Source organism: Labrus mixtus, chromosome 16 (genome assembly GCF_963584025.1).
Source record: "Labrus mixtus chromosome 16, fLabMix1.1, whole genome shotgun sequence".
Classification (NCBI taxonomy): domain Eukaryota; kingdom Metazoa; phylum Chordata; class Actinopteri; order Labriformes; family Labridae; genus Labrus; species Labrus mixtus.
Genome location: NC_083627.1, coordinates 18,500,765 through 18,527,781, shown reverse-complemented (window position 1 = coordinate 18,527,781; position 27,017 = coordinate 18,500,765). Strand labels below are relative to the sequence as shown.

The window sequence follows — 27,017 nt, the reverse complement described above, 5'->3', positions numbered from 1 at the left end:
TGAGAGAGAGAGAGCGCCGCTCTGCCCTGCACTGTCTGTTGAAGAGCTTGTCTCTTTGTGCTTTAAAGATAATTAAGAGACGATCATACCAGACAGGAACTATCCCGACTATCCTCTGCTCCTTCTGTGTTTGTTCAGGATTCATCAGTCTTGATAGGACAGCTATGAAACTGGACAGTGACTCTCAGCAGAAGCAGTGTCAGTTACTGTGGATGAGACTGACAAGAGACAGATTGTAAATTGTAGACTGGGTCAAACTTGAGTCCATGTCCTTCACTTGTTGCCCCCTATGTCCCATCAACAGAGCCCCCGGTCCTGCTGATGGCCAAAGTAACATGACATGCTTGCGAGCGTGTTGGTTTATCAAGCAGGGGCAAATCCAGACTTTTCTGTTTCAGGCTGCCCAACTGGGACCCCCCCCCCCCTAATGCAGGGGTGGCATGTGGCTCTCATGTTTGGCTTTGTTAAACCAAAGATTTCCAGTTACTGCCATCTCGTGTCTCCCTTTTCTTGTCTGACTGAGACAGTTGATCAAAGCAGTAACTTTGAGAGTAGTAGTTTCCAAACACATTCCTAGAGGAGTCTGGGGATGTCGCACACAATAAATGAGAGTCCTAATTTCATGTGACATTCGTCTAATGAGAACTACATTTCTTGTATGAGAGGGATGAAGAAGTGCAATAGGATCCACTTGACAGTAATTGCATGGCAGCCAGTTCACTCGACATGGCCATAAGTCTCAGTGGGATGGACTTGGAGAGGAGTAAGCAGTCAATCATGTTAGATTGAGACACTTCAACTGAGAGATCTCTTTTCAACTCTCAACGGGAAGCTTCCTTCATGACGAGGGTGATTACAGATCCATTAAGCTCTCCAAATTTACTGCGGCTTTCAAATTAGGGCTATTTATTTTTCTATTCAAATTGGGAATAATAAATGAAGGTTGTTACACGTTTTTAGATTTGCCTGCAGATGCTGGTGTTTAAAAGGCATCAGTTATCATCAGCTAGGGTAATTGATTGCTTAAATCTTCCTCTTTACTATGAATAAGGTGCGAGTGGATATTATTGGATATATATTATTAATATTATTTACACTTTGATGTGTTCTACACTACTGCTTTTCAAATCTAAGAAATTCTTGAAAAACCTTGTGTTTTTAACAGAATGCTTTTCAAAAGATGCATTGTGGGAATATTAAAGCCTCTTAAAACATTTGTTTTCACAAGCACAGTTGATGCATTTTGTATGTGTTTAGGTCTATTTGTAGTCAATCCCTAGGGCGTATAAAACTACCTCACACAGTTGAAATGATGGACCCAGGCATGTGATAGTGAGAGGGAGCTCCCGTCTCTCCTCAGATGTCTGCTGGGGCCGATAGATAGAGCCTCCCATACCCACCGCAAAAATACCTCAGGCTGTTAATCAAAATGGATCTACTCACAACAAACCCCTCAGTGGATGTGCAGGGAAAAACCCAAGGATGAAATAGATTCTCCAGGAGCAGAGGTGGGCCTGAATCAGCACTTTAGAAAAGCATTGAAACCTAAGGGCCCGCAATGCAGACAATGGCTACTTAAGTAAAACAAGGGAGCCTCCTATGCTGCTGTATACTCATTTAAGATATGCAGTAATGCTAAATGGTATATGCTAGAACAAATAATATGAATTCTCCAAGGACTTAAAAAGAAGACAAACTCTGAAAGTCACAGTATAATGAAACAAGTCAAGAAAACTTTTGCTACATTTGAGCTAATAACATTATTTTGCTACATTGGCTAATAAGTTAATTTGAACATAAGTCCCACCTCTGACTGTGGAGGGAGCTAATCAAAGTTAAGATCAGGGGGTGTGTCCCCTAATGTAGCCAATTAGAGGGGGTCCCTGGTCACTGCAGGGTGAGGTGACATACTGTGGAAACTTTTTTTCAAAGATATTAAGAGAAGAAGAAAACATGTCCCCTATGAATACCACAAAACATTACATAATCTCATTATACAAACACAACATAATGTGTTTTCATCTTACTCATTAAGAATCTTTTCTCAGCTTGATAAATATCTCGGCCCCTGTCTTTGATCTGTTTGAAGAAGAAAAAAGAGCAGGGATTTATAGTCATCAAGCATCTCTTGTACCTCTGTTTCTCTTTGCTCTTATCTGTTCGTAAAGCCTCGCTGTACGTTCATTTTACAAGTTTTTTTCTTCAGGGCTTACTTTGTAATCATTACTCAGGGAAGAGAAGCTCCCTAGTGTTGATGCTTGATGTCTTCATAGCTCTTAACAGCGCTCTTAATTAATACCTCACAGGCAGACATAGAACTTGTTTTCCCCTCTCCCCTGTCCACGGAAAACAAAGGTCTTCAAGGACAGTGAAGATGATGTTTGCACTCTCAAACAAGCTACTTGTTTTTAACTGGATATTGGTAACACTGACAGAATCAAGTCAAGAAATTCTTCCCCAAAGGCTTTTTGGGTCAACGCTACTTTCCAAAATTCCTAATCAAATTATAGGTTGGCTTGTTATAAATGCAGTTTCTCTTGAAGTACTGATGTTCTTTTTTTCTTTTTCTTTTTTGTCATCAACATAGGTCTTTTCTTTTGACACTGTAAATAGCTTTTAAAGCTGAATGGGTGCCAACACTTCCACATTCTGACTCGCTCTAATTCTTTGTACCGTTCACATTAATTTTTGATCAGCTAAGATGTTTTGTCAGTGCCGGAGAGCGAGTACAGTAGTGCATGACTGAGAGAATTCTGTTAAAATGATGAGAGAGAAAAATAAATCTGAGAGTAGTTTGACCTTAAAGCAATGCAGACGGAAAGAAAGAGGTGAAACAGAAACTAGATAGAAGCCCAATACACTCATTAAAACATATCAAATGTGTTTATATCAAGACAGAGACGCTTGGTTTGTAAGGATGCGAAAGTTTCATCACGCATAATGAGTATACATCAACTGATTATCCTAAGATATGAAATAGGCCCCTTATTTAGTTGTCTGAAGTAGCTTTTCCCTCCGTGACATGGTGTAAATAATATTTCTAGCAGGCGTTCTTGATGAACAAAATGTTCTTTTGCGTCGTCTTTATCATGAAGTCACTTTCGACAAGGTGTTTATTACAAGTCTCTCTCTTACAGCCTGATTTCTCAAACCATTTGTTTTGTTTCATGTTTATCTCATAGAATGACAAAGTCGTATTAGTTTTCCAATTTAAGTCAGCACAGTTTCCTATAGTAATATCTAGGACATAAGTATATTAACATCATGTAGGGCCAAGGTTTTAATTACTTGAGTATGTTCAGGGTGTAGCAGAGTAGTCTCTATTTAAAAATATAAAAAAGAAAGACGCTATCTGTCTGTCACCACAAGGTTGGAGTCTCGTTCTTACTCACCGTTTAGCAAAGAGGGCTTTAAATGGTTTATTAACTTGAGGGTTGCTTTTATCTGAGCACTAGTGCCAGACAGATAATTAAAACATGGGGAGTTCACAAAGAAAAGATTTGTTCTCTCTCTCTGTCTCTCCAGTTCTGTTGCTTGGCTTCCATTTTTATCATCATTTGAGATTATTCCGAGGAGTCAGACACCCACTCATATATTCTCCTTTTTCTCCTGTAACAATGGACAGAAGTACTGTTTTTGCTCAAGACTCGTTGTAAACTTTGATTATTTTTTCTTCTGAAGTCTTAGAAATTAAAGACATGGCTGTTTAATGAGAGGCCCAGAAGGGGAAAAAATGCTGTCATTGTTTATAATATGTCAAAGTCCTTAGCTATGCAAATGTACACAAGGTTTGTTAGCTTTACGTGCTATAAAGGGCTAACGGCTAGCATAGCAAGTCTGTAGTGTGTCCTACACTCATTAGCTTCTACGTGACACATATGAGGTGACAAGCTCTGCTAGCCAATCACACATGAGTTGTTTTCATTGTTTATAGGGTTTCCATATGCTACTCACACAAGGCTTGTTAACTGCTGCTTGATTATAGCAAAGGGCTAACGGCTGGCGTAGCAGGAAGCCAAACAGGCTGTTTTAAAGCTGCTGTGACAAACTTTGCAAGCTGATTCATTTTGGTCATTCATAGAATATTGCCCTGCAAAAGTAATTATGAAAAAACAAACATTAAAGAATTGGGTGAGATTATAAGTGGGGCAGATTTGCTTTAGGTTGGAGGAAAATCGTATTTATTAGCGGCAGCTTCCCACTACTTCTGTGATTCAATGATTAACATAGTTTTGAAGATTACTCCCAAACAGTTCGATGATGAAAACGAAACATTAACCAATAAAAGCCAGTCTTCTTTTGTACAGCAGGTTTATTAATAAAGTTTGTTTAAAGATAAAATTCAAACAGATCCCTTAACAAAGAAATCAAAACTTGATACATATTCTGAGGGAATCGTTTTTCTCTGAGGTCGACAGTTGTTATTATTCTAAATTGATTCACAGTCTTTAACCAGTTCAGCAGGCTGCAGAGGACCTGCTGGCTTGTTTCCAGTCTGTTACTTGACTCAGGATGTGTTATCAGCATTCTGCTCTCTGGTCCTCTGTACCAGGGAGTTGAACAAATTGTACCATGCAGTGCATCCACCTCGGAGGATGCCAACCTTGTTTATTTCCTGCAGAGCTTGAAAATGTACTTTGGGTCCCACTTGCTGGCGTTGCTGCTTTTCTTCAAAGTAACCTGCCCTTTTTGAATTTTCCAAATCGTTTTTTTTTTTTCATGCAAAAGAAATCTAATAAAAGTCACTGTAGCAGCATTTTAAAATATTCTTAAAGTTATTATAGCAGAATATGAGGCTTCAGATGTTAAAATTGTCTAAAGAACACCTCACACTGAAGGAAGCTTTATCAGCTGTCACACTTCATCTTTGTAAGTTTTATCACATTTCAGAATGAAGTCCTCTGAAGGAGGATCACAGGTTTGAATTTTGGAAGATGATTTAGCGTTTTTTCTTTCGCACATCACAGACTGTCCTGTTGTCGTATTAAAAAAAAAAAAAAAGAATTCCAACACAGACACTCATTTTTCTGTGGGTAATCTGCAATGAGTCAGTGGGCTATAAAGAGAAATGTGAACCTCTTCAGTGCAGTGGTGCAGAGGCAGTGTAATAGTAGATGAAATGCTTTCAGTCTGCATAGACACAGAAAGGTGCAGGTGGAGATGTGATAAGAATATTCTGACTTTCCATACAGCCATTTTTCTCGTATTGTTTGCCATGGTTCGCTTCATTGCTTAATTTCCTCCTTTTTTTGTGGCGGCCTCTGTGTTTGACTCGGTGTGATAACATAAATTATCATTAACTTCTGACTGCGGTGAAAGTCTTTTCAGTGAGAAATGAAAACGAGCATATTCCCCTTCCAAATCGATGTCAGCCGTATTGAAGAGTAGCCGCCCTTGGCTATCGTAAAACGTCCTCATGAAATGTTCATGAGTATCTCTCCTGTGTGAAGAGTGTGTGGTTGGATCTCCAAACTGCGTTGGTTAATGCGATAGGAAGAAGTGGGAGCATTTCATTGTGGAGCTGTTTTTGACATGCTCAGATGCACATGACATAGTTTTGTGCACAGAGGAAATCATTCATATTGTAATACTAAACTCAATGTCTCACCACTGCTTGCACTGGATTCATGTTCATTCTCCATTTGTCACAACTTTCTTTCTTTCATTGTAAACAGAAAAATGTGAAATCAGCCCCTGGATGGATTCAATGTCACATTCTAATGACTGCAATGTCAACCTGTCAGTCTTCAACTAATGAGTATTTACTGTAGCTTGATTGCAGGTGTGAGTCTGAAAGATTATGTGTGAATTAAGGAAATTACCTGTTTATTCTCGAGGTCTGCACTGCATAATTACTTTGCTATTAAATTGTTCTGCTGTTTTCTATTTTCCTCACGTATGTGAGGGTGAAACCAAAATGTTGGGATGTTGTTTTTTTTCAACATCGTCTCCTAAAAAAATTCTGAAATGATTTATGGATGATCAAATTAATTGTCTTTATCACTCTGCACTCGGATTCTGATAGTTGTTATCTTGTAGCAAATGTTAAAAACCAGCACAGACCAATAATCATTCGTCTTTATAACAAACAAAATTCCATTCTGATAAAGCCATTCCATTATGTATCTCCGTGTAACTGCAGAGAAACTGCTGTTTAAAGGTTTGCACTGCTGCTAAATATCTCCCACAGCTGCAGGATGTAAATCAAATGAGTCATGACCTCCTCACTATAAGTCACGCTATATGGAAAGGTCTGCTTCATCCCCAGCCACTTTGAAAAATCAATCCCTCGTGTTTAACTTGTCCAATATGGCATTCCTTTGTATACACGTGGACGAGTAGCAGGCACATTGAGTCAGTTTGCTTTTTATCTCGCTGAAGTCGTTTGTCATTTTGATCGAGCATCACCGTAAAAAATCACAAGTTTGAGCGGTTGTATCTGTGGTGATATCAAATAGCCAATGCGGTTCACCACAATTGAAAACAGTGCGTCTACAATGATGACTGAAGACCTGATGTCTGTATTTGTAAAGCTTGTATTTGCCATTTAACTAGTTATTGATAATTTCACAGATTTTAGAAGCTGCCTTTTGGTGCCAACAAACGCAGAGAATTCAGTGCAAGACTCACTCTCAGATTCACTGCTGCAGAAGCAGAACATATTGTTTGTGTCCATCAGTTGTATAAAGAAATTAGGACATTCTTCTTGTCTTTGCAGATAAAAAAAATATTCATTCAGACTATATGCAATTATTTTTTTTAATACTCCTGTCTTCCTGATTTGCATGTATGTCCCCAAAAACCATTCAAATATTCTAGGTCACCAAAGGGCAACAATGGTGGTGAATTATGTTAATGCTATTCCATCAAATCGCGTTTGCCATTGAGGTGCACGTCAACTCACAAAAGTGAAACAATGTGGAGCACAGGGAACTTTAGAACCCGTGTTTACCCTCTCTTTCTTGCCTCTCGTAATTTTAAATGTCACTGTTTTTTGTTTTTTTTCCTCCATACTTTTTCTTTTCAGTGTTTCTTTTACCGGCAGAATCCCCGCAGAGTCATACGCAGTTTGAAAGACACACAACTTTTCTCCTGATGCTCTTTCAGGAGTCTGTTTTAATGCTGCAGGGGCTCAGTCAATGAAAGGTCAAGCCTCATGCGGAGTAATTAAAAATAGACCGAGCCAGACTTTCCTGTAATGTCAGACTAATGAAACGGAGGTTGAGCTGACTTTAGAGGAGATATATAACTAACCTCTATTAATAAACAAATACAATAAAACACAGAGCTAACATACATTATCTTCTCTTTGGGGGCATTGAAACTTGGTTTCCAAACAAAGAGGTACTTCTCACCCTGAAGAGCATCTGGTCACACTGTTATTTTTTCTTGGAAACACTGTGTTCACAGCCGGAGCCGATTTTTTAACAATGAGCCAGTCAAAGAAAGAAAACCATATCCAGAACATTTAAAAAACCACAAGAATAAAAAAATCTAAATCACTACCTTAGATCTGTGAAGCACAAAAGAAGGTTCAAATAATATCTTGTGTTTCTTTTGGTCTCGCATGTCACCCGTGCATTTGACAAACAGCCGCTTCTCCGCCACAGTTTTGATCATGATCCAGATCTTTAATCTTCTGTTGCAAATTTGCTGTTTTAAGTGAGTACTAATGGCTTCTCTGGATTAAGTCCACGGCTACAACACATTCATCGCGTTGGTTTGCTGTAAATTTGAAGAAATGTCCTTCTTGAATCCTTCACTTCACAGCTCTCTTTGACCGTTTTGCTTTAGCCTGAAATGTGTTTAATCACACAGTTAAGCAGAGCAAGGCAAGCATGTTGTTCATTTCAAGTTAAGTATACTAAGTACCACTGGTTGACCTGTGGAAATTAAATTCACCCTTTTTTTTAATTGGTGTGGTGGAATTCTGGATAAAGCCAATTGTTCTTCTTAAAAACCATAAAAAATAATCTTGATTTGGCATCCCATGCTTTAGGATATCATTTCCATTATGGCTGAGACCAAATGACCACACAACACATTTTACAATACAAACCCCCTAAAATGCATCATGTCAGAAACAAAGTGTGTGTGTGAATCTAAAAACCCCTCTAGCCACTAAATAAATGCATAACAAAAGAGAATAGCTTCACAGGCTCACCTTTGCTTGATCTGACATCAGATAACTTCATGCTCAGCTGGTTCAACGGTTTAAGGGCCGGCAGGTATTGAGGGGGTTTTGATCTCCAGCCTTTTGCAAGAGAGGAATACTTTTGCAGTGAATAAAAAAAAATCCCTGTATTTACTTTTCATCCTTTTAAAAAAATAAAAATAAATCCTGGCTGCATACTGTATATCAGAGGAGGGAAATGTGACTCATGCAATGAATCATTTTGTGTGTTTAGAAGCAGATGAGGATTCTACTTCCAACTTGAATTAACAGTAATATAACTTTACAGGTAACTTCATATTTCCCTTCTTGTTAAATAGCCCTGTAATGGTTTATTTTATTCCCTGTGCTTACTTCTGACATTTAAATACCACTTCTGTTTGCACAGACTTGCTTTTTGTGGGTATATATTTCACTCTCTATGGGAAAGCCATTAGATTCCCTCCACTGTACAGGCAAATAATCCAATTCAAGCGTAAATCTTCAGAATGTGATAAAGTTTGATTTTTGGACCGATAAGGTTTTTCTGCCCGGCTGAAGGTTTGATTGAATGCAGAGAGATCACTCACTGAGGTTCTGGAAAAGGAAGCACTTTTCCTCATCGGAGGAGGCAGAGTCGGTGTTGCAGTTCTGAACTATAAATTTTTAGCAGAGCTGCATGCTTTGCATTTTTTGTTCTGTATGCTAAGCTGTTTGCGTAGCTTATTTTTTTGTGAACAGATTGCTGAGGATCATAAAACACCCGAATAAACTCGCCTTGCCTCTTCTTGATACTGTGTGCCTGCCAACAACACTCGTTTGACGTCAGCAATAACATTTCCTTCTTCTTTCTTTCTTTTTATTTACATAAAGGCTTTTAACACACAAGTTCTGATATTCTAATGAAGTTGTTTTTCAGAAGAATAAAAGTGATGTAACCATATTTTTTGAACATTGTGCTTTGATTGACCTTCTTTCCTCCTGTAAAGCTGCTCCTCTTTACTCGCTGCAGTCTTCCATAATAAAAACCATCCACTGCTGTGGTGGAATAAATGTGCTCGTACACAATATTAGCCTCAGATTGCACAGGAGTGCAGTGAGTAAGTGGATGTTACAGTCCACCATTAATAGTTCCCATTCGTTCATTACCTGTGCAATTGCTATTGATCTCCCAGAGGCTGTTCCAGGGTTCAGTCTGCCACTGAAAGGTCTGACATGCCAGTGGGATACGCCATGCCAGGCAGACGTGCCTTATAGAAAATAATATCCTCTACCCGCTGGTGTTGACTCTCAGTGGCTTTGTATGCAAATATAGATTATTGGGATTGATGGGATGGGATTTAGGTTGAAATCATTCTCTTTCTATTGTAATTGTTTTTCAAATGAAGGGATAAAAGGCTCGCCGGATGGAGACGTGTAGTGGAATATTTCAAAAGAAAGATAAAATGTTTGCTGTTGAGGAGGGTTCAGTGGGATTTCAGATGTTACTCAGTATCCAAAGGTTGATTGAATTTTAGATGATGCTTACCCACCAGTAATCATCGTCATTTTGTCTTCATTTTACAAGTTAAACCTTTAATAAGTAGAGTTAACTGTTACAGTAACATCGGGACGGTGCTGTTTCGCAAAAACCATAACAGAATTAAGCTTTGCATCTCATGCTACCTATGTTATCATGTGCCTCATAATATTAATATTAACTATGCTTGCAGAAATTAATAACACTGTCCAAGCAGCTGATGCAATCAGTGATTTGAGCGGGATAATTACAGAATGAGAAATATGAGGTTTCAGCTGGGAGAATTTGGGATTTGCTGCTTCTCTTTTACTGAAAGAAGCATTTGGAATATATAGATGAATAAGACATACTTTATTAATCCCCAAGGGGAAATTCAGTTTTCTCACTCTGTTATTGAACATGCTACACAGACATACAGTATGCACAAACAGGATCCTGTGGAGATGCACTAATGGAGAGATGTCAGAATTAGAGCCTCACAGGAAGGAGCGCCTGAGCAGTTTCGGGATTCAGTGGCTTGAGATGCAATGCTCAGGAAATGAATAGGCCCCTCTCCAGAAACTAGTCCCACATTCAATACTTTGGACGGAAACAGGATTCGAACCGGCAACCCTCCTTCAACTCGAGTCCCTATGGACTAAGCTGCTGCCACAATAAACATGAAAAAAATAAGAATTATAAGTCACAAATACAAAAAAAACTTAGTGTATTTTAAATTTAGATTATTTGCATAAACTATTGCCAAGCTTTGATTTGGTACTGCATAGTTGAAATACAAATGATAAATATTTTGTGCCTCAGTATCTCTGAAAACTGAAAAGAGAAGAATATATAATGAATTCACATTTATCCGTCTGCTAAGTATCTTGTCCATCTACCTGTGTGTCTTCCAGGAGGCTGTGGGGGAGAACACAGGAGTTCACGGTCCGGCAGAGGACAGGAAGGAGAAGGTACCCAGCCCCCATCTCAGCCAACTCGTGGTCCTCACTAACAGCGGGACTCTTTACGGACTCGCCCAGCGGGTGGTGGCCACTGAATCTCTGTAAGTACTCTCTGCACCGCACTCCAGATGAAGACTTAACACGTTGCATAACAAAGTAATTATAAAGTAATCAATGTAATTGCAACCTAGAAACTGATGCAATTACCAGTATAGGTTTTTATTCTTCGGGTATGGGTGGAAAGATTATGATAACATGGCTTTCATTTCGTCACTATTGTTTCCTGGCTGTTACGTTCATCAAAGCGTTTTCTATGATCAAGGTTAAGAGGCCACTTCTCTCTCACTTCTGTGCCTCAAGGAGCTCATTTCATGAAGCAGCTTTACAGAACCTGGCCATCAAACATTATTATTTCAATATTCACATAAAATCATACAAAAAACTAAAACAGAAAGAAAAAACTCTTCCCTGAAATTGACTATTTTTACTTTTGCAATGAGTCACAACTTACTCATTTATTTTCTCCCTCTTGGACTCCTGTGTAGTTGTTCTCCCTCTCTATTTTCCCTGTTACATCACACTCACAAAGGCACCCTCATATATAACAAGGTCAAACTATTCCTTTTTAGACAACTCTTGGACATGAAAACTCTGCAGTGTACATTCACTTTATAATGAAAGTCTGTAAACCGAGAGCCCAGATCGACAAAGCTGCAGAATGGCTAACACATTCTCTCACAAATGTTTTCATGTATAGAAGGTAGACAGCTAGGTCAGATGAATGATAGAAGCAAAAGAGCTTAAGTGCAGAGGAAGATATTTTGTGGATGAAGTATGAAAGAAAAATCTGCTGATATCCATGAAGAAACAGAAACCGGTTAAGAGACCTTCTGGCATGTCAAAAACCTTCTGATTCAGTGATGAAGGAAGAGAACCAAACATGAACCAAACATGAACTCAACAACATATACAAATACAAAACAAATATTCAGAAAACCTAAAGGCACCTCTCTCTCGCTCCTTTTCATGCCCAAACAATGAATCACCTGGGCCAGATGTCTACCCAGCAGAATTTTATAAACAGTTTCAGTGCCTTCTTTCACCTCTTATTTTCAAAGTAATATCTGAAATTCACCAAAACACCACTGTGTCCCGTCATATGAACACTGCAAACATTACGATGTTCCCAAACCAAATAAGGACCCCACTTAATTGTCCAACTATCGGCCAAAATCATTACTTAATACCGACACAAAAGTCATAAGCAAGGCTTAATCAGTTAGACTCCAATCAGCAATCTCATCAATAATACCAATAAGACCACTTCAATTACAAAGATGTTCTCAAAAAGGATGCCCACAATTGTTTGCTCTTTTCATTTAACCCCTGACTGCAAATAGTAGACAATGTTACCACCACCATAAAATTATTCTTCATGCAGATGACATCCTGCTATACATTATGAGTCCATAATCTGATCAGTAACTTTAGTAAGGTGTCTGGCCAGTCTATCAACGGGACCAAATCTGAGATTCTGCCCACAACAAAACCCAACTGGGAGCCTGTGGCTTGGGAACCAAACACCCAAATATATTACATAACACCCAGAATCTCTATTTCTCTAAATTCAAACAAATTAGTCAAGCTCAACAAAAAGAATTAACTGCAGTACCTTTTTGCCATCACCTCTATCACCCTACCCCCATGTTGGTTCTCCTCTTTTCATAGCATAGGAAAATAAACAGAAATCAAACTATCCATCATCCAAAAACCTAAACAATATAGCGGACAAGGGGCCTTAAACTTCACCTACCATAAAATCCGGTGTATAAGACGCACTTTTAATACCTATTTTTTCGTCTTAAAAGTTGGCTGCATCTTATACACTGGTGCTACCAATATACCAGTATAAAATACTGAAACACGCGCCGTCACTACAGCGGGGCAGCAGCCACTATCACTGCGACCTGATGGGATTTAAAACCCATCACCATTCATTGTGTATTGAAACTGTGCTGGAAAAGACGGCGACATAGACCAGTCTGGCTGCACTACTTTTTCCACATCTTTTCTCCCTCACGAGGTTATGATCATGCATTTACAGAAACAGTGGTAAATTGTTCTGTAAATAAACCTTGTGGAGTGCTCTTTTGATTGAAAGAGTCCTATATTAAAGTTAAAGAGTGACCAGTGGAGTCGGGCAGCGCGACTTGCAAGCTAGGAGTCTGTGCCTCTGATTCACAACTTTCCCTGCAGGCTGAGAGCTCAACTACCGTACTGTAGCTAGTAAGACTGCAAACTCCTGAAAGAGAAAACAGACGGAACTAAAAGAGCGACACAGCTGCACGTTGTAGACATCGCTGAACACAATGAATCGTCACGCAGGAAGAAAGTTTACATTTTTTCTCCCTAATAGACATCCTAATAGGGTGCGTCTTATATACCGGTGCAACTTATATTCCGGATTTTATGGTACTACATTATCTCACACCAATTACTGTACATTAATACTGGACAAATGAAATCAACCTAACCCTGGCTAGATATAGATACATCTATTAAAACTCATAGCCACTACAAAAACAACAATAGAGTCAACACCACTCTTTGTGCATGGTGGAAGATAAGATAAGATAATCCTTTATTTATCCCACAACGGGGAAATTTACAGAAAATTTACAGAAGTCAAATGACATTCTCAAACATAGCTTATCACCATCTCTCCACACCCCACAAATGCAAAATCCCACGTTTTTAATCAACAACAAACCCTTTATCTACCTAACCTGGAATATGAGAGGAGTAGCTAACCTCAGGCAGCTACTCAGCGATGGCTTACACATGACCTTTGACTGAATTAAAAAAAAAAAACCAGACCACTGCTACTTCCAGTGGGTCCAGTTAAAAGTGGTCAATAGGAAAAACATCAACACCACAACCTTTAGTAACCTTTAATGTCTTGTCCATCTGGTCCTGTCTTAGCTTTTTTGCCTTTTCTGTCTGATGTCTTTATTTTTCACATGTCAATAGGCACATATAGATAATTATGTATTAGCACTGTGTAAATCTGTAAACACAAAATAAAATTCAAAAAATCTAATCTGTTCATTCCAGAAGAAGCACTGACTTTATCTGGGCAGAACTGACTGAAGGTTTTTTCTGTCTGAAAATGTTTTATTAGAAGGGACAATCTCAGCCTGAACACCTCTGACATCCTCAGCATACGGCGTTGTAAACATCATCTTAGAAAAAAGAAAGGGCAACATAGTTCACAATCCAAGTGGTCGGGGGGAAAAAAAGAGGTGTGAGAGACATCTGAAATCATAGGTGCTCCTCTTGCTGTTGCTACATGTTGCTTTTAATAAGTGTGATCAGATTAACTGAAAGGTGGGCTCAGTTTTGCCCACGCTGCACCATATTGTGAAGGTAAACACAAGCTGTTGCAGCGAGCCTTAATATAGTTTCCTCTGCTGCATGAAAACAAAAAAATGCCCACTGAGCTCATTTATGGTGCTCTGGCTGTGTTTAATGTAGTGCTTCCAGATGTGGTGTTAAGCAGACGGTACTTATTAATATAAATGAATGCTTTTAATATAAAGGTTCCTGGTGGGGTTACATTTATTTACTACAGATGGTCTCTTTGGAGCTTCAGTAACAGCCTTATTAGTGGATAAATCAGCCATGCAGAGATTTGAAATAACATAGACCTTACCCTAAGCATATTATTTTCTGTTTTTGTTTATCTTCCCTCAAAAATAATATAAACAAAGAAGTATATTTTGAATTTTAAGCATACAATTTGTTGTTTACCGGCACGAGAAGACACTGAAGAGAATCATTCAGGATTTTGTTTTCATAAACAAAAGGCAAAAATGTCTTTAAAAGTGTTCCCAACATTAAAATATTAGAGCTTCTATAAGAAGTGCGTACTGATGAGCTGGGAAAAGCAGCACTAGAGTTTTTCGGCAGAGAGTACTTGATTTATTTTTAGTGCTTAGAGAGAAATGAATTAGGGATCTTTATCAAAAATGTATGTTAAGGTTTTTTATAAAAACTAGAAAAACTTTCAACCAAGGAATCAATAAACCTTTGACATTGGTATCAGCCTCAAACACCCCTTATTGTCCAATTTGTATAAAAATAAAAACGAACATTACAAAGCTCATACACCACATATTTAATTATCCTGCCTTATTTCAAATTCTGAATGAGTATTTTTTTACCTTTTTTTAAATAAACACACTAGATTCTGTAGCCTGATAGTCTTGGTGTCCATTCATTTTCTCGTCTTTATGCAAAAGTTTCTCCCTCTCATATGGTGAATCAGCTGACGAAGGAACAGGGAGTTGTTCAAAGTGACAGGGTGCTCTGTGTGATGCAGGCGGGACTGTTTGACGCTGAGGATGAAATTGCTCACTTGGTTTCGGAGAGAGTTCAAACTAAAATTGGTTTAAGTGGAAGCACATCATGTGTAGGCCAGCCATTGGGCCATACAGTTTTTTGTCTGGTTGAGTTGTTTTTCTTCTTGTAGAGGCACTGTCCAATCCGTTGTGTTGTTGTTCTTGACTTGGAACTATAAAGACCTCACACCTTAAGAGGCGCTGCACCGCAGCAGACATGTTTGTTAAACCTCAGAAGTCAACTCTGAACTTCACTCCAACCTCAGGTTTTGTTTAGCGCACAGTTAAACACTCGAGATTCATCGATCGGCCCGAGTCAACAGGACTTTATTTTGTCAGGGCTGGACTCACAGAAGAATGGGGGTGTTAGTTCTGTCCGTATTGATTTTCTTGTGTCCTGTCTTTCTTTTTCCTTTTACTTTGCTTGTCCTCACTATATTAAGGCTAACTGAAAGCCATTCATTGTTAAAATAAAAAAAGAAGGACAGGCTGATTTGTTGTGCTTGAAGTAGAGGTAATTTCAAAAAGTGGTCTTGAGCGGTCTTGAGACAAAGACTGATCTCGAGTACTACGACACAATCCCTTTTTTCTTCTTCTGTTGTTTAAATGCTGTTGTGTCAGAAAAGGAAGGCTGAGCTTTGACATTAGTACTAGTATTGGTCAGTTGTTCTGTATTTTTGTGATGTTCTGAAATAAAAAGACACCAATGAACTTTTTTGTTAGTTTCTAAAACTTTGGTCTTCCAAACAAACAGAATTCAATCAAAACTAATATCAGCTTTAGTCAACACATCTGTCACTTGTTAATAACACAGGGACCAGACATAGTAATTTATGTCATTGATGTCTGCTCTGCTGAATTTATTCTTCTGTTTGTTATGCATGTTTTTTTTCCAGTGTGTTTTTGGCAGAACAATTTGAATCCCTACAGTCTCACCTGGACACAATGATGCCTTTAGCCAAGAAACCCTTCCTGCAACAGTTTTATTCTCAGGTATGCTTTCAGCTTCTCCCTCAACTGTGTGTACTTCCAATGATCTTTATGATGCAGTTAATGCAAGGCCTTTTCATTTTCATCATTGAATCTGTAACAGAACAAACATTATCATAAGAATCATTCTTAATTATAAACTTGTATACTATATCTAATCCATCTAATCATTTTTCATTAAATGTGTATCCCTGGGGACAAATGATGATGTATCTGTCACTGAATATTATACTCGTCCTTGATCATCAAAGAAAAAAAGTCATTTATACCCCTCAGGCTCTTCCCATCTTTTCTGTTCTTGTTGTGGTTCCCTTGACATTTCAAACCGTCAGCTGCTCTGGCAGGTCTGTTTACCCATCAACATAAAATGAATGTCATGTCCTAAATTTATACCCTGGAAGATATTGTGCAGTCCATGATGTTTTTTGTCTTTGACGTCGCTGTTCGCTGCTCACATAATGTTGAAAAAACACGTTGAATAAAACACACATACATGTCTTCTCCTTTTCCTCCTCTCAGACGGTGTCGACAGCCAGTGAACTCCGCAAACCAATCTACTGGATTGTTGCAGCGAAGGCCATCGACTACGAACAAATGTTGCTCATGATGGCGGGGGTTAAATGGGACATCAGGGAGATAATGTCACAGCATAATGTGTACGTGGACGCCCTTTTAAAGGTAATTTTGCATAAGAGATGTGTAGGTGACTGTTAACATAACATGAGATGTCCCATACTGTTAACACTTTCTGATTAGAGTCACACATTCATTCATTCTTATGCATCCTTATGGCTGTTACAATGAAGAGAATTTGATAATGAAATGCTAATGGAAAACGTGGATTTTTTACACAAATAGCAGACACAAAGCAACATTTACATTAGCTTGAAGTTTTACATCGGTCCAGCAAACCCAAATTAATCATATACAAGTTCTTGTTTTACATCTGTTTTTGGGTGTCCTGAACTCCTGAAGGAAATATCTTCATCTTCTTCAGCAGCTTGATGCTCATATTTATTACAGACTCGTACTTTCTCTTCCATTTGCACCAGTAAGGTCGTGCATAGTCGGTTTATCAGAGCTATTTCACCAAAGCAGAGGTCTGGTGCTGGAAACATGGTGTTTAAGTGTAATGAAAGAATGAAAAAAGTTGAGCCTCCTGCCTTGAAAACCAAAACAATGTGCCACAAAAAGCTGAGGGATTTCAAATGTGGATTTTAGAACAAGCAACCCGTTTAACATGCGTCATTTACAATCTTAATTGTTGATGTTTTGTGTTCAGAGACTTCATGGACACTTTCCCTCATCATCCGTGAAAACATTTCTGCATTAAGATTGTTGCATAAATAATGCTGAGTAGGCTCTAAGTCAGTTGAATACTAACACTGATAATAAATAATAATAATACATAAAAATAAAAGTAAATTTACTGTATATTAAAATATATTATTTCTAGGGCTGCAGATTTGGTTATGTCACTTGCGCCATGTACAGAGGCTATCGTCCTCATAGCAGCGGCTGTGGGTTTGAATCCGATCTCAGCCCTCTGCTGCATGTCATCCCCCGCTCTTTACTCCCAACATTTCCTGTCTCTTTTCAGCTGTCCTTTCCAAAAGCAAAACAAAATATAGCTTAAAAAAAAAAAAAAAATATATATATATATATATATATATATATATATATATATATATATATATATATATTTAAATATATAGTTTCTGTTGAGTTTATTTTACATTTAGGAAAAGTTAGAACTCGTCCAAATGTTCATTATTTTTCCCTAAACAAATACTAACGGTCCTCTGTAGCCCCCTCTGTGTCATGTGATATCCATGTCCCAAAATGAAGACACAAAAAGCAGCAGTAGATTTTTTTTGTCTTTGTACCTGTTGTGACGAGCTAGCACTGGCTACACCTATAAATACAACAAAAAGCTAGCCCTAACCTCGGACAACCCAGAATTAACACAGATTAAAACCATGATAAAGACGAAGAAGAAGAACCTTACTGTTCCCTAACACTGTGAAATTCAGTCTAGGTAATCCTTGGAATATCTTTGTGGTTTACATAACACTTACCTCTTATTCCATGTAATGTCAAGAAGTCTTTCTGCTTGAGTTTCAATTAATTCAGGAACTTTTACAATCAATTATTTGGGATGGTCTGAATAATTTAGCTCATGGGTGAGCTGATGAGAGCCTTATTCAGATCTGTCCTCAAGTTTTCAGCTTTGTTTAAGACTTTAAAGCTCAGTGCTAGCAGATAATTTTTTGGGGGAATTGAAAGTTTTAGTGTGTCTTTATGCATGCTGCTCACTTATCCCATCATGCATTTTTCATTGGGTTGGAAGGACATGCAGCACTCGTTTTCTCACCTCAGAGAAAGGTCTGAAGGGCCCGCTGTGGTGTGAAAATCCTGAACAGACCAGCACCAAAGCAAGACAAATCCCCACGTGTGCATCCGAGTTGCTCAAAGACATGTTGATGAAATCTCTTAAGAAGGCACATATTGGTGAAATAGATAAATGTCTTCCGATAGAATCAGAGTAAACAGTTATGTGCTTATATAAATTCAAACTCACATTTTGAGTGCCTGAATGACTCATACATGATTTTCTGGTTCCAGAGACTCCGCCGTTAAGTCCGTTAATTTGGCTCATGAGCTAGTTTTTAATGGGAGAAATCCTCAGTCTCCCTGGCCTGGTTTGAATGCTGAACCATGTCAAAATGTCTGACGTGATGCATATTACAACTAGCATGTACTTTTCCCCCCATCAGGCCCTAATAGCCTCTGCCAACTTGTCAGACATGCATATGGATTGTGTTATGTGTGCTGATTGAACAGAATGTGCTACATTTTGTCAAACTGCACACAGGAGGATATTTTATTCATGAATTCAGGTTGATCAGTGGCATTCAACAATGGCATTGATTTGCATATAAAGTGGCGAGGAAATACAGCAGCCTCGGAATGACTTCATTGAAAGTGCTTAAGTCAGACAGTATTGTGCCACTGTTTGTGAATGAATAACATTTTATTCTTGGGAGGAAAAAAAAATAATGGAAGTGTGCCTTAAACTCAGGTCTATTTTTTTTAACATGACTCTCTGAAAAACAACGTAGACATTTCCTACATCCATCACAGGCACATTAAATCTGTGTGGACTTAAATGTGTTCCTTACAGCATCATTTCATCATCGTTGTATAATTGAATGCATAATAAAAGTTTCCAGAGTGCAGTGAGTACACAGCAAGTGTCTGGCACACCTGAAACCTGTCTTTCATTTCAGTACATTCTGTTTCTTCATCTTTCTCAGCAATATTTGACCATAATTCTTTGTGTTCAATCTTTAAAGAGGGAACATTTGGTGGCTGATTAGGTAGAAGCAACCTCATGTCTGGTTGGAGGGTATGAAGACCACATTTTGTATCAAGAGATAGTGAAGGGCTGCAGCTAAGCTTGAACAATGTGTACCAATGAGGCTTATGACCGATTCCCGAGTGAAACTATGTGGTGGATGATGCTGTTATTTGGGCTGGGGCCACATGTTTGTGTCTTCAAGCAGATGCAGAAAAACAACATAGCCGGCTAAAAACGTTGTAAACAAAAAGTGACAACAAACTTAGTATTGGAACCAGAGATGAAGGAAACAGAGGGCGGTGTCAGGGATGGCATTAGCAGTCTATCTAGTACTTATATTCTCTCTGCTTTGCTGATGACTTGTTAAGTTCTCTAAATCTTATTAAACAATTGGGCAGATCAGGTGTAGGGGGATTTTATACATGAATATGAGCAGGACACATTTTAAGGAAAAAAATATATATACAGTATATATATATATATATATCAGTCAGTGTTTCCTAAAGCTCAAGATAACATCCATAAATGACCATAAATAAACTAGAAAATGTTCATATATATAAAGCTGTAATAAGAAAAGAGAATGTTGTTTAAAAAAAACAAAAAAAAAATAGAACAACCAATCATTTAACTGTATCGTGGGAAAATGATGTAATTAAAATAATTGACAACTAATTGATGAAAGAATAAATACTTGTGGCAGCTTTGGATTGGTGAGTGTCATAACCCAAAAAAAAACCCAAAAACTGAAGGAGTCGGATTTTAAATTCAGCCATAACAAGACAGATGAGGTGTGTTAAATCAGTATAATCAGTGGTGAACGTGTGGATGTGTGTAAAAGCATTATGGTGTATGTGGTGTTGAAGAGTGCAATAACAAAATAACTAAATTAATAATGGTGTCAGCTCAAACTCAAGCTTAGGCAGAATAGAGAGAGACCGAGAGGAGCAGGAAGCTGGTCCTTATATCCTGGGTGGAGCAATGGGCCCAGGTGCTCCAGATCAGGCAGGACACATCATCAGCACCTCAAAGACAATACAAGCATATGAGTACACAACCAGACACACACTCTAAGCAGGGGTCGTCACAGTGAGATACCTGCCGACGAGACGTTTTCACAATAGTGAAAGGTCAGATATAATATACGACATGAATCAAGACAAGCCCAAAGGCAATTGAACAGTTTTCAGCCTGGATGGTCCAGTACCCGACTACAGTCTTCAGCAGCACATAAATGATTTCTTTTAGCAGATATTTTGCAGGCTTGGGGGATTCTTTCTCCTGAAGCCGTCTGTTCCGCACATCATGATGTTGTGTTCGTCAGTTCAGACTGTAAAGCCATTAAAAGCATTAAGTTAGAGTGGAGGTATGATAATAACCAAGACAAACTGCAGGCTCTTTACTCCATGGAATAAATGATTTGGTCTTGATTGATTGATAGATCTGATTTATTCACGTCACCATTAAAGTGGGTTTAGTATGAGCCAAAGCATTTCTGAAAAGATTTACACACCTGATTGATTATTCTCTGTTGAAAGAAAGATGTTTACGTTTTGAACATTTTTGTTATTGTAATTGAGAAAAACCCGGAGTGGAATTTAAAGTCTGACTTCATTCACCCGTCTTGACTGATGGATTATGGGTATTTGACTTCTTGGTTATTGAGTATATTTTGAGTGGGTTATATGTGGGTTTCTTGAGTTTCCTGTAAATAAGATTAGTTTTGCTTTGAGTAGTTTTTGTGCGTCTCTCATTCAATGTAAGGCTTTGCTTTTTCATGTGTACAATCCTTGTGTGATGTTTAGATTTTTTTTTTTAAACTAACAAACCAAACTTAAAAATTGCAACAACAAAAACCACAGACTCATCTTAAATGCCAGGAGAGAGACCTAACAAGTGTTAAAATAAGAAGATAAAAAAACGCATGTCAAAGTCAAGCTGTCACCGTACAGTATGTTGTTGGTGTGGACTTTTGTTTTCTAAAGGTTTTAAAAATTGTGTTGGTGCTGTGATGTCTTGTTTGTAGCTACAGCTCTTTTTGATATACTATGCACAAGCTACTAACATATTATTACCTTTAACTATTGTGAAAATGAAACTTCACACTACTCTAAACTCTCTAAACTCTTGAACGATGTCCACCTTGTGTTTCTCGTCCTCTCAGGAGTTTGAACAGTTCAACAAGCGTCTGGGAGATGTTTCCAGACATGTACGCATCCCGCTGCCTGTGTCCAATGTTCTGTGGGAGCACTGCATCCGCCTGGCCAACAGGACTCTAGTAGAAGGGTAAGACAGAATTAAAACATCCATAAACTGAGGGGGATGCTTCATTATTGTCAAGTGGCTGACAAAACGAAATATATGTTTAAAAAAACACACACATTATTATGCATAATATTTCCCTATAAGTAACTTACAAGCGCCTTATTTATAGAAATGAGTCTTAAAACCTTTAGTAAGATCTAGAAGCATACCTGTGTTTAAGACAGAACTTCACCTGACCATGACAAACCTCTGCACACGCTTAGGATTCCTTTTTATTCCAGTACAAGTCATGACCGCCGTTAACGTTCGGTTGATTTTCCCACAGAGGTAACATCCATCTATTAATACTTCTACAAAACACATGTATCAAAATGTGTATTCTTGTCTTGTTAGTAGTGGCTTTTTTCTGTTTTAATGCTCTCGGGTTCCAGCGTCTCTCAGGTTACGCTCTCTTTTTCTCTTGTGTCCTGTACACATAACAGCATTAATGAGTGATTGTATAATGGTGATTCAAGGCTTCCACTCTCACCCATCGTCCATGGCATTTTTACAGACAGAGAAGATTAATTTTTCTCCTCTTTCATTTTATTTTTCTGTCATTACTTTTAACATCTGCACGGCATAAACAAGAAGGGGGAAAAATACAATTTCCAGAGCATGTTGTCAAGCTTCATGAAGAACAGGGGAAATTACCTGCAGTACATAAGAAACCTGGAGACCCTGCTGCCAAGTTCCTTTGGAGTAATCCCCCGAAGAAAACCACTCTTGAGCGGCTGCCATCTTTTTCTCTCCGCATTCTGGCAAACCTCCGCTTCACATCGCTCCAGCTTCACCAGAAGCCCATCAGGGGGATTGTATGACACAGACCACTCTCACAAAACGTTAAAACGCTCTCGACACATCCCTTGTAATGCATTTCACCACTTTCTCCTTTGTGAGATATGAGCTGTGATAGGTGACAGAACAGCAGTGGGGGTTTCCCCCCCCCCCCTCTCTCGGCACTTGTTACCCCTGCTGTCTTTTTACTTAGCGCCCATGTGTGGAGTAAAAAAAAGCTTTTAGATTGAAGGTGTGATCTGACCTGAAAGACTGGATGCACAGAAACAGACCCTCTTGATGGATGGTGACGAGGCACGACGCTAACAGCTGACCATTTTTGACAAGATTACACACATTTTATAGGGCTACACAAGTCGCTGAGATGTGCTAATCTGTGCAAGATACAGTGAAGTTCTCGCTCGGGTTGCAATGACAGGTGCAGAACACAGTTTTTAAGTGGTTTCGGGTTTGCCAGGTGCGTCAAGAAGGAAAGAGAACATTGAGCATTAAGGATCGGAGGAAGGCTCAGCCTCACCCGCTGAGAAGTAAGGAACATGTTTACCTCCTTTTCTTCCCATTTTGTAAGAGAACATTTGAACCCTCTCCAATGTACAAATGGCCCATTACGACTGCAATGTTCTGCAAATATAAGCTGCTGTTCTGCTGCTGTAGATCAACCTCCACACACACACATATCTCCCTCCCCTCTGGCACCACAAGAAGACGGAGTGATCATATTTGTTTGTTTGTACTTTGACTCACTCAGCCTGTTATTTAATTTCTTCATCCAACGCTCGTCTCTCCTTTGTGGCCCGCAGAAAAACGCCTCCCTTAGCAGTCTGAGCCTGAGCTCAAACACTCAGCACCGGACTCTGGCAGGCCTAACAAACTGAGAGGGAGAGAGGGAGAGAGAGGGGATGAGGCAGAAAATGGAAACAGGAGAGGGAAAAGCTGTGAGACAGAGAGCAGAGATGTGTGTGTGTGTGTGTGGTGTGTTAATGTACCGTAGATGTCACACATGCTGACCTGCCAGTGGACAGCACAGTACCTGCTGCCAAACACAAACAGCAGACTCACACACATTGGAAAAAACATGTTACACACGTTTACTGACACAGTACAGACATCTGTGGGGACCAACCTGACTGAATATTTAAGTTAGAACACATGCAGATACATAAGATAATTGTCCGAATATTCACTAAACAGTAAAAAAATGAAGACAATGACAAAACAAAGAGGTCAAACTCTAATTCAAACCAGTAAACAATTTTTTGAATAAACTGAAAATTCACAAACAAGCTATTATGGATGCTATTCACATCTCCATTCAGTTTTCATACTTGTTTTTAAAAACTCAAATGGGTTCTGAGTGTTACCCAACGGTTGCTAATCTAATTTACCACACTTTTTTTTGGCTTCAGGAGATTTGAAATTATTTCCATTTTTACTCTGATTTTAAAAAAGAAATAATAATATGACAAGCTGAAACCCATCTTCCAGACATCTCCTGCATAACAAATTCACATTTGGGAGCTGAAATGAGAATTTAAAAGTATTGCAATGCAAGTTTCTTCTTAATATGCAGAGACAAGTTTGTCTGCAATTTTAGACCTGGATACATAGCTGAATTACTCTACCGACATCCTGCACACTCATCAGAATCAGAAATACTAAAATGGAAAATAGAAATGATAAAATAAGCAACAAGTACCAAGCGAGAGTAAGAATAATAAGCTGTGTACGCTGGGAATTGAAAGATATAAGCAATGTTTACAAATATACATAAACACATTGTGCTGTGTTAAACAGTGTAGATATTATTTATATTTTTTTATATTTCAATATAATTCTTGAAAAAGGCCTCCGTGTTCTTAGACCATATTGCACTGCATGGAATGAAATATGGTTATGTTATCTTCAAAGGAACATCTACAAGTGATAGGTATATTTACCTAAAATACACTTTACAGAGAATCAACCTGCCCTCCAACAATAAGGTGTCTGAACCTGAATATTTGGGTTGAAGCTAATAATGGTAATTTCTCTCTGCTGCTTTGTCCCCTACTGTAGCTATGCTAATGTGAAGAAATGCAGCAACGAGGGCCGGGCCCTGATGCAGCTGGACTTCCAACAGTTCCTCATGAAGCTTGAGAAACTGACCGACCTGCGACCCATCCCTGATAAAGAGTTCGTGGAGACTTACATCAAGGCCTACTACTTGACTGAGAACGATATGGAGCAGTTTATCAAGAATCACAGGGTGAGACGGTGAAGCAGTGTCAACATCTGCATAATGCTGAATGCCTTATGTTGAGAGACGGGTGTGTTTGCATGTCTGTTTTTTTCTTCTCACATATTCTGTGTGTATCTGTGCAGGAGTACTCCATGAAGCAGCTTGCCAACCTGGTGAACGTTTGCCTGGGCTCGCACATAAATAAGAAGGCTCGTCAGAAACTTCTGGCGGCCATCGATGACATTGACAGACCCAAGAGATAGACTGATGACAGGAGCAGACCCTAAACATATCATCCAGCCACAGAGACTGACACTCAAGCAGAACCCCATCCCGTCCTGCAGAAGAGCTCATCACAGAATGTCTTCATATTCCATTTCATGTTTGGGTATTTTTAAGTAAAGCTGCTATTCACATTAACGTAAAGCTAAAATAATAGCCTATTGCTAATTGTTTGTTAACCTACAGTCATTGTTTGGTCAAAAACAAACTCAGTTTTTTTAAAGCACCTCATGACATACTGGTGGACATAAATACTAAAACCATCACCATCGAGCATGCTAAAGTTACCCTACAAACACTGAACATGGATCACAATGCACGCCCTCATCTTTTCATTTTAGAAACTTGCTGCTTATGACATTTGTCTGAAAATTGTCTACATTCAAAACAGTTTTAATGTCTTCAATGGCCAGATGGAACTGACTTTTTCTCACATCAATTAACAGATATAACCTTGTGATATAAGTGTGTTAACGTTGCTCTTCATGGTGTTACATCAACTCCATCCTTTCAATTAAACAAAAAAAAAGCATTTACCAGAAGTCCAGTAACATACGTTTTCTGTACTAAATATGTCCCAATATTGGATCCAAGAAGACTCTGAAGCAGTTATTATTAACCTCTACTTTCTGATCTCAAGCTTTGTCTCATGGTTGAATGTCCCTTCCAGATGCAGATGCAGTAGATCTCACTTATCGTTCATTTGAATCACTCTTTATAAGTTATTCTTATTTTCTTTGTGTATCGTTTTACTTCAGGGTATTTTTTGTGCCTGACTGGATGTTTCTTTGTTCTGTCTGTCTATGATATAAATCTAATATAATAATGATCCTGAAAATAATATAAATTGCTGTAGTTAGCATTCAAATATTGTATATGAGCACCAGCTGCATTTGATTGTTTGCCATTTGTTAATTATTTGAATGTCCTCTAGTATCTGATCTCCATGCTGAGCATTCAAATGTGTTTGTTTTTTTTGGGTTTTTTTTTTTATCAGTTTGTGCAGTCGGACATTGATGATATGAATCCTCATGAGTTTGTAACTGAACTGCGTCAGCTACAAGAGCTTTCCTCTGCCGCTTTAAAGCTGCCCCCACCTGTCGCCTCCATTAGAGCAGACCTGCCGAGAGGGCAGATTGATTTTCTGCTAAAGAAAAAAAAAAAAGGACTGGAGTTAGAGTTTTTGATATGGCTTCATATTTTCTGTGCACCTACTCCATGAAGACTATTGTAAATGTGAATGTTTTGAACAATGTCTGTATTTATTTCTGGCTTCGTGTCTTGTTTAGCGTTTTTATATAATGCTGGAAGTGTGCTGTCATTTATCACCTCTCAGTATCTTGTAACTTATCAGCTGAATCTAAAAAAAAAAAAAAGATATTTAAACTTTGTGAAATTATGTTAAGGGTCAAGTGCACTATTGTGAAACTAATCAGTAATCATTGTTTAACTGTAGGTTGAACCAAAAATGATTCTAACATAATAAACACACTAACAATAGATTTTTAGTGTCTCTTCTATTATAACTCATGATCCTCAAATATAGCTTTATCATATCCAACCTTTAAAATCTCTGTGCCCGAGCATTTTTCATACAGACATTGTTCCCCTTCATGATAATATATGAGTGTTACCTTTCAGCAGCACCAGTGTCACCCTAATGATGTTGAACTCAGCCAGGAGCAGGACACTGTTCCATTAATTAAAGTGGCTTCCTGTGTGGTTAAACCCTGCAGCCTTCCTCTTTAGGAAGGAGCCCACTAATCCTCCTAAAAGAGCTATGAATGACTCATTTCAACTTTGATGATTCACTGTTTTTTTTACTGTGCAAAAGTGTAACTGTTTTTCTTGTCATTAAGCACAAGTGGGACACCTCTGCAAGGGATACAAGCTGTATGAAACATGGACATACAGCATAGTCTCAGTGATGCCATCCATTGCTTTCTGAAGCGGTGTTGTGAAGCCCAACGACAGCCGGTGCCATATTGTAAATGCTGACTCCGACTTGGCTAATCGAGAAGCAAGCAAAGAGGTGGAGTTGAGGTGTGGGCC

General features: G+C 38.6%; 1 protein-coding gene across 2 annotated transcripts in view; it reads left to right on the top strand.

The window, feature by feature from the left end:
* Positions 1 to 26,467, top strand: part of vps50 (VPS50 EARP/GARPII complex subunit) — a 109,565-nt gene extending 83,098 nt beyond the window's left edge. For both annotated transcript variants that reach the window (XM_061058937.1, XM_061058936.1), the window contains 6 exons: positions 10,565 to 10,713; positions 15,909 to 16,005; positions 16,522 to 16,680; positions 21,528 to 21,649; positions 24,521 to 24,710; positions 24,827 to 26,467. In XM_061058937.1, the coding sequence (XP_060914920.1) occupies positions 10,565 to 10,713; positions 15,909 to 16,005; positions 16,522 to 16,680; positions 21,528 to 21,649; positions 24,521 to 24,710; positions 24,827 to 24,946 (837 nt within the window). In that variant the 3' untranslated portion in view covers positions 24,947 to 26,467. The remainder of the gene's footprint in view (positions 1 to 10,564; positions 10,714 to 15,908; positions 16,006 to 16,521; positions 16,681 to 21,527; positions 21,650 to 24,520; positions 24,711 to 24,826) is intronic.
* The last annotated feature ends 550 nt before the right edge of the window (positions 26,468 to 27,017 follow it).